The 11,928-nt window shown below is 47.1% G+C and overlaps 1 protein-coding gene across 1 annotated transcript; it reads right to left on the bottom strand.

The window, feature by feature from the left end:
- Positions 1-2,064: 2,064 nt before the first annotated feature.
- Positions 2,065-11,294, bottom strand: LOC120756532 (cytochrome P450 2J2-like). The gene is made up of 9 exons (XM_040073016.1): positions 11,088-11,294; positions 9,381-9,543; positions 8,608-8,748; positions 6,528-6,688; positions 5,543-5,719; positions 4,849-4,990; positions 4,094-4,281; positions 2,706-2,844; positions 2,065-2,243 (listed from the first exon to the last, which is right to left on the bottom strand). The coding sequence occupies exons 1-9, from the start codon at positions 11,292-11,294 to the stop codon at positions 2,065-2,067; spliced, it is 1,497 nt and encodes a 498-aa protein (XP_039928950.1).
- Between the last annotated feature and the right edge of the window lie 634 nt (positions 11,295-11,928).

Genomic DNA, 11,928 nt, shown 5'->3' with positions numbered 1-11,928 from the left:
TTCCTCCCTTTAAGGTATGGCATCACTGCATTCAATTTTCATATTTTTCCCCACATGATTTAAAGGAAAAAAGAAATCCTCTCCAGGAGTAGGGGAGGAAACCCCAAAGTAATGAAGAAACACAAGTTGGAAATGAAAGAGAGAAGAGATCAGTATTTATTTGCTAAGCCAGTGCAAATAACACAAGCTGTAGCCATATGCCAGAGGTCAGACCTACAGCAGAATAAACAGAGAAATGGAGAGAAACCAGTGTCTAGTTCCGAGTGGCGTTGAAGACCTCATAGGTGAAAAAAGTCCCTGGATCTTTTATGTTTTCTCTTTTAGAAAGACAGAAACACAACACGGGGGCCTGTGACTGTGAAACAATAATTAAAAACGCAATCGGATTAAAGTGATCAGTCGGAAGGACAGCTCAGTGACAGAATCCCCGTGCGCCCGGCGTGGCAGGGATGTGATGTGCAGAGGACTCTCCCCTGTGGCATAAATCTGCCACTGCACAAGGATTGCTTTGTACCGCAGCAAAGCCGCTGTTGCCGAGGACAGAGGAGAGAAACAGTGGAAATGAAACTCGATGTAATCCTCTTTTCCTGTTAACTATTCCATATCCTACGTGGGTACCCACAGAAAAGCCACTTATGAAAGGTCAGAAGCAAAAAAACAAAAACAAAACCGAGAGGAAAAAAGAATGTTTGCTGTGACTATAGTCTGGACTGAAGCACACAGGAGACAGCATTTCTAAGCATAAATGCTTGGTCACATAAATGGAAAAAATTCTCTACAAGTTGCATATTTAATTAACTCCTATGCAAAGAGACCTGGCACAGGAAGAAGCTGTGTCCATCGTGCAGGGTGTCCTGTCCCCAGGCGCTTCCTCAGCCCCATGCTATGTCCCTGCTGCTCACACACAGACATAAATCTCTGCCAGAAACAGGGGAAGTGCTGAATTCGTGACTTCCCACCACAAAGCCACTGTTCCAACATTTCCTTCCTGAGGGCCAGCTCTGAGCTGCCCCGGGCACGGCCCTGCCAACACTCTCTGCTGTTCCCTTTCTGCTGTGCTTCAGGTGAACTGCTCCCCAGCAACCCCAGGGGATTATTTTATTGCAGGATTTCTGATTTGTATTTTACTAGCACAAAAATTTTGCTTTTCGAATATAAAATTGCTGTATCATATTTTTATAGCCCTTCCAGACCTGCTGGAAGCACAGCTCCTTGTGCCATCCCACGTGGGTCGGGCTTTGGTAGAAGCTGCTTCTACTCCCCTGCACCCTCCTAATTAAAATTTCCATATACTCTTTGAGATCAAAAAAAAATGCTTGATGCTGCTGCAGAGATCTCTGCTTAGATATTTTTTATCTCTGGAAGTGTCCAAGGCTGGGTTGGATGGGGCTTGGAGCAACCTGATTTCATGGAAGGTGTCCCTGCCCATGGCAGAGGGGTTGATCTTTAAGGTCCCTTTCAAGCCAAGCTATTCCTTCATTCTGTGATTTCCATCACACAAGCAGCAATGAGGCGCTGCAGGGAGTGTCCACCACACTGAGCCCAAGCCCACCTGAGGCTCAGGGCTGGCTGTGGCCACCTGAAAGTCCAAATTGATGCTGAGTCATGAGTCCAGAGCTTGTGTCCAAGGCCATCTGCTCCCTCTGAGCAGGGACACCTCAGGAGCCCCTAACTATTTGGGAGGTGCAGCATTAGGGGTGGCTAAGTGGTCTCTGGGTGATGGACATATTCCCTATGGAAAAGTCAACATCAAACTGTGCTTTTGCAGCAGGCAGACACCTTTCCAGGGAACTGCTGACAGTGGAAATTAGATAGTAAGTCTCTTAAATCCATGCATTTTGCCAGACTGGTAACGGGGAGCAGGAACGAAGAGCCACCAAGGCTGCGTTTGTTGCAGCACGCAGGATTGTGGCCCTTGTGCCCTTCCCCTGCCACCCAGATGCTGGCGGGTGCTGGACCTCCAAACCCCATCATTTCAGCCCCAAATCTCTGGTGTGGTCGGGAGCAGGGGGTTTCCCAGTTTGTGAGGCTGCAGTGGGGGTCAGGGGCAGCGCCAGGCCCGGCTCAGTCGCGGGGCACGGCGCAGAGTTGGAAGGGTTTGGGGCAGCGAGTGAGGCTGAGCGTGAAGGCGAAGGACAGCGCGGCCGCTGCTGGGGCCTGGAAGGTGAACTTCTGCAGCAGGGCTACGAAGAAGATGAAGAGCTCGGTCCTGGCGAGCTGCTCCCCGGGACAAGCCCTCTTGCCTGGAAAAGGAGCACAAAAAACTCAAAAGAGTCCTGAGCGAGCTCCAGCCACCTCCAGGCCTCCTCTGGGCCGCGCCGCCTCGCACAGGCTGCGCCGGCTTTTCTTCCCGGAAAGGTTAGGTGGCAATGTTCACCCACACAATCTGCTCAAACCTTCCCCAGAAGTTTACTGCCGAGCAAACTGCGCCTCTTCCGAGAGGCGAGGAGAGGAAACAGTCTGAACAACCCAGTTATGCGACTTGTGCAAGAAGAAAAAGCCTCTTTTTTTCTTTTTTTTTTTTTTTTTTTTTTTTTTTCTTCCCGCTCCGAGCAGCCTCTGTTAACTGTGACTGGAATTTTCACTGTGGGGATGGGCTGGAAGCTGGACAGGAGCAGTACCCCCTACTCTCTGAGCAGTGTCTTGGGGGAAAAAAAAGAAAAGCTTTGCAAAAAGAAAAGCCACCTCCCCATCCATCGCCATACCTGCAGAGAAGGGCAGAAAAGCCTCCCGCCTCCTGTACTGGCCGTTTTCCAGGAAATGTTCAGGATTAAAGGTGTCTGGAGTCTCCCACACGTTTTTGTCGAACATTATCGAAGTCAGGCTGGTCATCAGGGTGGTGCCCTGCGAGAGGTGGGGAAAAGCGGCGATTACGCGGCGGAGAGGAGCCGATGTGCTGTCAGACTGGGTTATTATTAGCTCTGTAAACTACTCTGTTTCAATGGCAGAACGGGGTTTTTTTTTTCCCCCTGAGCTATGTAATTAAGTGAGGGTGAAAGCCTGCAGGATTGTTCACTTGTGTGTGCCTTTACATATCGCCGGGTGTTGATCTGCACCCTGAGCTGCAGTAACAGGTGATGTTAATGCAAACCAACTTTGAATCGGTAGCACTGCATTCCCATTGGAACTTGAAGCACTTTAATCAAGTTATTTTCAATCGATTTTTTTTAAAGTGCTTTTCTAGGGAAAAAACCAAACTGATCCGGTTTATCCCCACATTCTCCATCAGCAAGAGAAATATTCTAATCAATGTGGAGGAAAATGCCTGGATTTTTAAAATTTGCCTCTTTACAACCAGTCATACAGAGGGAAGAGACCAGTTATGTATAAATCCCATATTTGCTTTTGCAGTTGCAGAACTGTGCATGTGAAACAATACTCATTAGCTGCCCTTCATCAAGTGCTACTTTCAATAAATGATAATTAATATGGTGTAGAATTAGCAAACCCAAACTGTTTGCTTTCCTATGTTTCCTTGCCCTCTATTCCCATAATGCGCTGAGGGTGTCTTTTACAAAATTCAAAGCATAAACCTTTTAAAATTGGACATGACAGCCAACACCATAAGGATCCTACAATTCTCCTCTGTATGGAGGTGGGACCCAGAACAGCCTCACAGAATCCATCAAGAGGGCTTGTATTTTCTCTATAATTGTGGTATTTCTATAAGATCCTGCTGGTTGGTTCCCCGCCAGGTGAGATTCAGGGTTTGGGCAGTGAAGATCCTGCTCTGATGGGATGAAGACTTGTGGGACAAAGGCCGGTGGGATGAATGCCAGTGGGATGAAGGCTGGTGGGACAAAGGCCGGTGGGATGAATGCCAGTGGGATGAAGGTAGGTGGGATGAAGGCTGGTGAGATGAAGGTGGGTGGGATGAAGGCTGGTGGGATGAAGGTGGGTGGGATGAAGGTGGGTGGGATGAAAGCTGGTGGGATGAAGGCTGGTGGGATGAAGGTAGGTGGGATGAAAGCTGGTGGGATGAAGGCTGGTGGGATGAAGGCTGGTGGGATGAAGGCTGGTGGAATGAAGGCCGGTGAGATGAAGGCTGGTGGGATGAAGGCCAGTGGGGCAAAGGCTGGTGGTCCCCACGCACTTTGGGCAGGTGGAAGCCGGCCAGGGTGGTGTCGCTGGTGGCCATGCGGGGCACCCCCAGGGGCACCACGTTGCCCAGGCGCAGGACCTCGCTCAGCACGGCACTGGTGTAGGGCATCTGCTCCTTGTCGGCCATCGAGGGCTGCCGGCACGGCCCGACCACGGCATCGATCTCCTGCTGTACTTTCTCTACAGGGAGCAAAATGAAATTCAAAATATTCCTCTTCATAGAATTTATAGGGTTGGAGAAGCCCTCTAAAATGATCAAGTCCAGCCCTTAAACCAGCACTGTCAGGCCACCTCCAAACCATGCCCTCAGGTGCCACATTCACGCTCCTTTTTGAGCATTTCCAGGGTGACTGCACCACTCCCCTGGGTAGCCTGTTGCAGGGCTGGACAACCTTTTCAGCAAAATTTCCCCTAATATCCAACCTAAACCGCTACTGGCACAACCTGAGGGCATTTCTCCTTGTGCTATCACTTGTTCCTTGGGAGAAGACAGACCATCTGGCTGCAGCCTCCTTTCAAGGAGTTGTAGAGCATGAAAAGGCTCCTTTTCTCCCGAGCCTCCTTTTCTCTGGGCTAAACACTCCCAGCTCCCTCAATGGCTTATCCTAAGACTTGTCTTCAAAAGGTTCCCAAGAGGATTCCTGGGGCACAGATATATCCAAGATGCGGCAGGGATGGGGTACCTCTGTTCCCTGAGTTTCCCTTACCTAATTTTGGGGTAAGCAAAGGATCCCTCAGTGGCCCTACCCTGAATGTGGGGGTACGCGGCCATGTAGAGCAGAGCCCAGCGGATGGCGGTCGCCGTTGTCTCAGTCCCAGTTAAGAACAGGTCCAAGGTGGAGCACAGCAGGTTTTCCTCATGGAAATAGGAGCTGGTGTCACCCTTAAACTTGGAGGAAAAACATGGCAATGAAAACTCTTACTCTGGAGGGTACGCTTTTAAAACCCAATCCAAAATCACCTGTGTGTAACTGAAGTCCTGCTGCTCCTGTGTTATTTACCCCTGGACTTGGAAATTTCCAGCCTTTACTTTCACTGGATTTCAGGTCCTATGCACTGTTTTGAAAGACACCCTGGTTGCTGTAGAGTGGCTCTTGAAAGCAGGTAGCATTTTTAAATGTCAAGTTTCACAATAGCAAACACAGGCCTGCGAGTGCTCATAGAAACATGAACATGTTCCCTGAGAGTCCTCCTACGCCGTGTGACAGAACGAAAAAGGGAAGAAGACAAAGTGTAAATCCTTTCAAATGGGGGGGGGGGGGGGAAAAAAAAAATCTGTGTGTTTTCAAAGTGATCAGGCTGCTGCTAAAGTTTGATGTGGCAGAGGTAGGGAGGGGAAGGCAACGTGTGAGGCAAGAGCTCTCTCTACAAAACAGCCCTGAATCTTCTCTGCTCATTCTGTAGGTTAATCTTTAGGTGGGTTTAGTTATTTCCCTCCTACCTTTTCTATTTCCTTCAGGTAACAGTCAATATAATCTCCTGCCTCGGACTGGTCCAAATCCTCCTTGTGCTTTGCAATCACGCTTTTCACAAAATATTGAAGTTTCTCCCAGTGCCTGAAGATTTTCCTGAAGGGTCCCGGCAACCATCTCATGATCAACGGAAAAGCATTATAAAGCTGGTAAGAAATCAAACAGAGCAAAAGAACATTTCTTGAGTTAGGAAACAGCAGGTATCATAATTGAGAGGATGGGACTCTCAATTGATTAACTCTGCTTGCCACCATGAAAAAAATCATCCTTGCTATAACAGTCCAATTTGTACAAATTTACTTACACAGGTGTAAGCAATTGCAAACAAGATAAAAATTGGACAGATATTTTCTGCTGATAAAGTTCTCAAATACCGAGTGGCCGAAGCTGTGAGGTGAGGTGGATTCAGATGTGAGGTGGCCACAGGTGAGGTGGATTCAGGTGAGCCCCTTAGTGTGTCCCCATGCAGGGACAGAGATCAGACCTGACCCATGGTGTGTGGCCACGCAGAAAATACATCACCAAATCCACCGGTTTTGGTTCTAAACATCGAATCTCAACTTTTTTCATAAACAGAAATTATTTAAGAAACTTATTGGGATATGGGTGAGAGAAAAGACAGGAATTTTCACAGTGTTACTAATTCTTCCTTTTGTAGAAACAGACACTTTTAAGATTTTCCTGTTGTTCTTTGGTTATGTCAGGCATAAGATTGGTTTGACAATCCTCTTGTGCTTTTCTTTGTGTGCCCCAATAATTTTAACTTATTTCCTTGCTTTCCTGATAGACTTTGTGTATAAATCTGACCTAATGTAAAACAATTCTCATGGTCATTTTCCTTCAAACATGGTTCTTTTTCTACAGGAAAAGACAGATTATATCAGTGCCTTAGAAACCCCAGGTTCTGAGCTCTTACATGCAGCTGAAGCTGGAAAAACACCCAAGTGGCTTTACCTGGCCCCAGAAACTTCCGATGAGCAGCAGCGTTTCAGCCAGGGAGTGCAGCAGTTCCTGGAAACGGTTGTCATGGTAGTCAAAGCGGCTCCCAAAAGTTATGGAACAGATGATGTTCGAAACAGCACTATTGATTTTGTAATGAGGGTCAAAGGGTTGTCCTGGAGGAAAAAAAAAGGAAAGGAAACTTCCTGAAGGGGGGTTGTGGCCGGGTGGAGGTTGGTCTTTTCTCCCAAGGAGCAAGGGACAGGACAAGAGGAAACAGCCTCAAAGTTGTGCCAGAGGAAATTTTGATTGGATATGAGGGAAAATACCTTAATTTGAAGGGATGGCAGGCTTTGGAAGGGGCTGCCCAGGGCAGTCACCATTCCTGGAAGTGTTTGAAAGGCGTGTGGATGTGGCACCTGGGGCCATGGTTTAGTGATGAACATGGCAGTGCTGAGTCAATGTTTGGACTCAATGAATCTTTTCAGGATCTTTTCAAAGATAAATCTCTACATGATTCTGTGATTCTAAAGACAGCTTTCATTCTTTTTTCCTGTTCAGTCTCAGTAAAAAGCATGTTCTCTATCCACCACTGTGAATTGGAGTGAGACCTCATGTGCTTCTCACCCATGGGGGTGCTCAGGTTTCACCCCATGTCCTGGGGTACCCACCACCTCCATCACCCTCTGGATCCTGGGCATTGTGGGCCAGGACATCCTGTCCTGCATCCAGCCCAGGCTGCTGGCAGGCAGTGACATTAGCACTGAGCTGCCCAAGCACGGTCTGAAGTATTTTCCAGGGAAAACAACCAGCAGCATACCATGCTATGGCTGTCAACTTTGCCCACTCCAATGTGTGTTTGATGCCAATTTAATATGCCAGGAGAGGGTCCCTCAAAGCTTCGCCCAGGGCAGGAAGCTCAGGACGACCACACAGCAAAAACACCATTGCCCTGAGCTTTAGTTGTCCACCATGAAGAAATCAAGGCAGCTGGAAGAGAGAAGGGAGAGGGTTGCAGGTCTCTGTGCCCACCTTTAAACCCCAGCAATGGCTCCTGTGGTCCACAGAGCACATTTATGCAGTGAAGTGTGATGTGATGCTTGTCAAATCTGTGCTCCCTGAGAGAGCTACTGAGCAGAGACCTTCATCTCCTTGGGCACATTTCAGCAGCCTGGAGAGCCACTTGCTGTGACAAGAGACTGATCTCAGTGACAAGCCCAGTCCAGCCCTGAGCTGCTGTTGAGCATCACTTTGAAATGCAAGGCACTCGCAGCGCTGCTGATCTCCCCACTCTTCAAGAAAGTAATTAAACCGGGCTGGTGCTCAGATATTAGAGTGATGGACATGATCACTATTTGTCATTACTAATGGGAAGAAAGGCCCAAACCAGCAGCTTAATTAGTTTATTGATTAGGACTATAGAAGTCTATAATCAATTGGCAGCATGGAGTATTTGGCCTGTTCTGTGCAACAGCAATTAAAATGGAGCAAGTTTAGTATATAATTTCACAATTCCTTTTTAGATCTTTCTTGTTTACTATATATAGCTCCATAGAATTAGCTCAACCCCATCTGCTTCTATTTAAAGCTGAAGTGCAACATCACCCATGTACCAACATACAAATTATTCTTACTAATATCCCTCTGGCAGTTTTTAAAAGCTGGACCATAAAAGAGCAAGGCACATGCTTCATCTGTGTGTGAAACAAAGGGAAAGCCTGACTAAACAAGTTTTAAAATACTTTGCAAAACCAAGGACAAGCAGAGGTTAACTAAGCCTCTGAGTGGAAGTGCCTGATAGCAGGAGAGCTGCGTTTATTCCTTCGCAGAATACATGAGACACTTCCTTAGCCATATAAACACATTTTAATAACTGCCTAGTATATATTTGCTTCATATTAATAAGGAGTCACTAAAATAGGAGGCCTGAGGTCTAAAATAAGTGCTAAAAGGCACAGTCTGGAAGTGTAAGATAGAGGTTTGAGCCATTGAAGAAATGTTTTGCACGTTTGGAGCTGTGTTAGGGTAGGAGTTTTACTTTTCATCATTCATTTAGCTGGAAGCTCTGAGCAGCGTGCTGTGCATTAACCCCCACCTTTCTCCTCCTCAATCGTCTCCACGAGGTACCGACTCTCCTCTTGCACTTTTTCCTCAAAATTTACAGCAAGGCTTTTCAGTGTTGCTAAAGCAAACTTTCTCTGCTGCCTCCATATGTGCCCGTTGGATGATATGAGCCCTGTAGGTGGAAAAAACAGGTGAACAATTCTCTCTCTGGGTCATTTGTGAGCATTAGGATTCCAAAACAGCCATTCATCACAGACAAAAACCCCAAACCAAGGCAAACAAAGCTCGTGGACGCAGAAAAGGCTATGGCTTTGCCTGGGAATTAAAATTCAAGAGTAATTGGCTTATGCTAAAGATCTAGCTTTATGGATTTGCTTTAATCTGCTACTTTGTCACTTTGCGTGGGAAAAAAAGGTGTAAGCCAAAATACTCTGAGTACTATCACGCTGCTGGCAGAGCTGCAGGCAGGAGCACCCCGTCTCTAGAGCTGTGTGCAACCCAGGCAGGAAAAGTAAAGGAGAAATGAAACCCAAGGGGAAACACTGCAAGTGTATCGATCTTCGGGCAGCTTGCATTTATTTCTCCTCTGTCATTAAAATCTGGTTTTGAGCCCATCCTAAATCTCACAGAGATTAAAACATACCCCAGTGAGATTATCAGTGTGAACTCAGTTCTTGCCTTCCCCTGTGCGAGCTTGTAAAGGTGCAGTTCACAAGGGTTGAATTCAACCCTGTTTCTTTCCCTTTCAGTTATCATTCCAAAGAGATGAAAATTTTGTCCCCAAATCCTGGTAGCTGTGCTTACCAAAGCCTCTAAATATTTCTTGGAGGAGTGGAATATTTGGCCGATCAGCAAATATTTCAGCCTGGTGGACAAGAGCTTCTCTCACCATCTGGTAGCCGTTGACCACCACAAATGTCAGACTTCCAAACTGCACGCTGAAGATATTCCCATACCGACCCGTAAGCTGAAAGAGAGTCCATTGTCCTCTGAGAACAAGAAAGTGGGGATTTTCAAAACTCACCAGGCCAAGATCTTGAACAAGGAAATCTGGATTTGAATCTAACCCTTCTTGAAGCAAAAGGACTTCGAGAAACCCAAACCCAAGCACACAGGTCCCATCCAATCTAGGCTACTCCAGGAAGGCTGGAAAAGGCATAAAAAGGGCTGGAGAGCTGTAGTGTGGGAGAGATGATTTGCTTGTATTTGCTGTCTGGTGTGACCTGGGCTTTGCCAGGTGGTTACATTAGTTTGGCTTGTAACAAGGGTATAACCTGCTTTGTAACTGATGGGCATCTGCTCCCTCCCCTTCTGTGCCACCACCTGGGTCACCACACTCAGGCTCTTCCTGCTGAGGGCAAAGCACAACAAATTATCCCTTTCATCAGCTCTGTGTCTAGAGTAGTGTGGTTTCTACTCCAGATCTCCCATTTAGACAGCAGCCCTAACTACTTATTGCTAGAAACGTGATTCTAATTTTAAGCCTGACTGCATTTATGGCCAAATTGCAGCCATTTTCCTTGCATGGACTTTGTTGGCATTAGTGTCTCCTCTGAGATGTGTAAGAGTAAAGGGGGGATCATATCTTCTCTCTGTCAAGGAGCTCATCCTCTTCTTAGAATGGATCTACATGAAAGGACACACAGAGTGACCCCAAACTGCTGTGGTGACTTGTGAAACCAGCCTGGGACCAAAAGGATGTCTCAGACATTGTGTGCTTGTAAATAAATGGGATTAATTTTCTTAATAACTGTTTGTATTGACAAAATATCCAGAACTCACTGCCTCAGCCTTCCCCAAGAATTCCCTCAGGGACCACCCATGCTGGTGGCCTGAGAACACCCAGGGCAGACAGGCTGGTGTTGGCCTGCTAAACAAAAGCAAGAGACAAATAGTCACCAGGAAGGATTTTTGCAGCCAGCATGTCAGAACTTCTTCCACCTTTTCAGAGAGGAATACTCAGCATGTATAAAATCTCTCTTCTTTTGTCCCTGGTGGGAGTCAAAGCTGTGGAAACCTCTCCAGAGAGATCACTGCCTCTTTCTGCAACACAGAAAGAGCCACAGGACATAACTCAGGATTTTAAATATTTCTTTTAGATGTGATGGCGTGAATTGTTGGCCTCTGAGCAAAGACAATGTCAGGAAAATTTCCAGAGGTGATCTCCGAAGAGTTCAGCTGTCACACAGCATTTTACATCTGTCCCCCAGCCGGGTCCAGCCCTTCTGTGCCCTTTCTGGGGTCCAGAAGGAAATGGTCACAGTCAGATGGGAAGAAAAAGGAGGAACATGTAGGTCTTCCTCCGTTATGGATTTCTTTCCCATTGGACCATCTTTCTCGCCTGGAAGAGGAGGTGATAGTGAGAGATAAAATCAAGAAGGGTCATCTATCTCATGTGGTTATTATTTATCCAGTTCTGCAGAGGCTGCCCTTGCTGCTTCACAGTGTGGTGATAAGAGTCATGGGAGGGTAAGATATTGTTAGTAGGGAAAATGTCCATGGAGCTCTTACCTTCTGCAGTGCAAGATGGAGGGGCTGCTTAAAGTCCACAAAGGTCCCCACGAGAGGAAAGAGCTGCGGCCCTGGAGGGAAGTTCCTGGGTCGTGTCTTTTTCACAAGGTCAATAATCAACAGAGACATGACCAGAATCACCAAGAGCATCCGACCATTCAGCTTTTTCCAGAGAGACACCAAATCAGGCCAAAACTGAAGCTCCATCTCGGCTGATGAACTTGCAGGTTTTCATCCCCGGAAGGGACTTGGTTCTGGTGTTACATTTGCTAACACAGGAGTAAGCAAGGACTGGAGAAGAAACAAAAAAAACTAAAATGCTGATAGCTGACTGGGGACAGAAGCAGCTTTTCCATATACAGCTGCTGCCAGACCACCTGCTGAAAAACTAACTTTAAACACCAGGATCTCCAAAAACAACCCCAAAACCTCACAACATTTGCCAAATGAAAACAATCCTGCAAACCTTTAGCTTTACATCTCTGTCAGCTCCCTAATTTTCTTATGGAAGAGCATTCCTCCCTTTTGCCCTGAACAAGGGGCTCCTTTATACAGACACCCCACTGGGATTATCAGCACAGCAAACATTTGAGGTGAGGTAAAAGCAGCTTACGGGGCTGATCACATGTGGTGGGCGTCGTGCAGTTTCAGAGATGGTGAGGCATCTGAGGTGATGGACACCACACAAGTGGCTGAGGGACTGATCCTGTTAAGTGCTAAGCACCATCTGCAAAGGGCTGGGTGCCTTCCCTGCCCACCAAAGCCTTCCTGGCTTTGCCGGAGCTGTCAGGGGAGGTTCAGACAAGGGAAGAACTGCAGAGGCCCAGGGCTCTCCCAGCCA

This window comes from Hirundo rustica, chromosome 9 (genome assembly GCF_015227805.2).
Source record: "Hirundo rustica isolate bHirRus1 chromosome 9, bHirRus1.pri.v3, whole genome shotgun sequence".
NCBI lineage: Eukaryota > Metazoa > Chordata > Aves > Passeriformes > Hirundinidae > Hirundo > Hirundo rustica.
Note: the sequence above shows the minus strand (reverse complement) of the source record. Positions and strands in the feature narration are given on the sequence as shown.

Bases quoted from the DNA above. Each gene is read 5' to 3' on its own strand.
- LOC120756532 (XM_040073016.1), bottom strand. From the start codon at position 11,294: ATGGAGCTTCAGTTTTGGCCTGATTTGGTGTCTCTCTGGAAAAAGCTG. The intron at 9,544-11,087 runs GTAAGAGCTCCA...ACTCTCTTTCAG, and splicing joins TCCATCTTGCACTGCAGAAG to CTTACGGGTCGGTATGGGAA. The intron at 6,689-8,607 runs GTGGGGGTTAAT...TTTTTCCTCCAG, and splicing joins GACGATTGAGGAGGAGAAAG to GACAACCCTTTGACCCTCAT.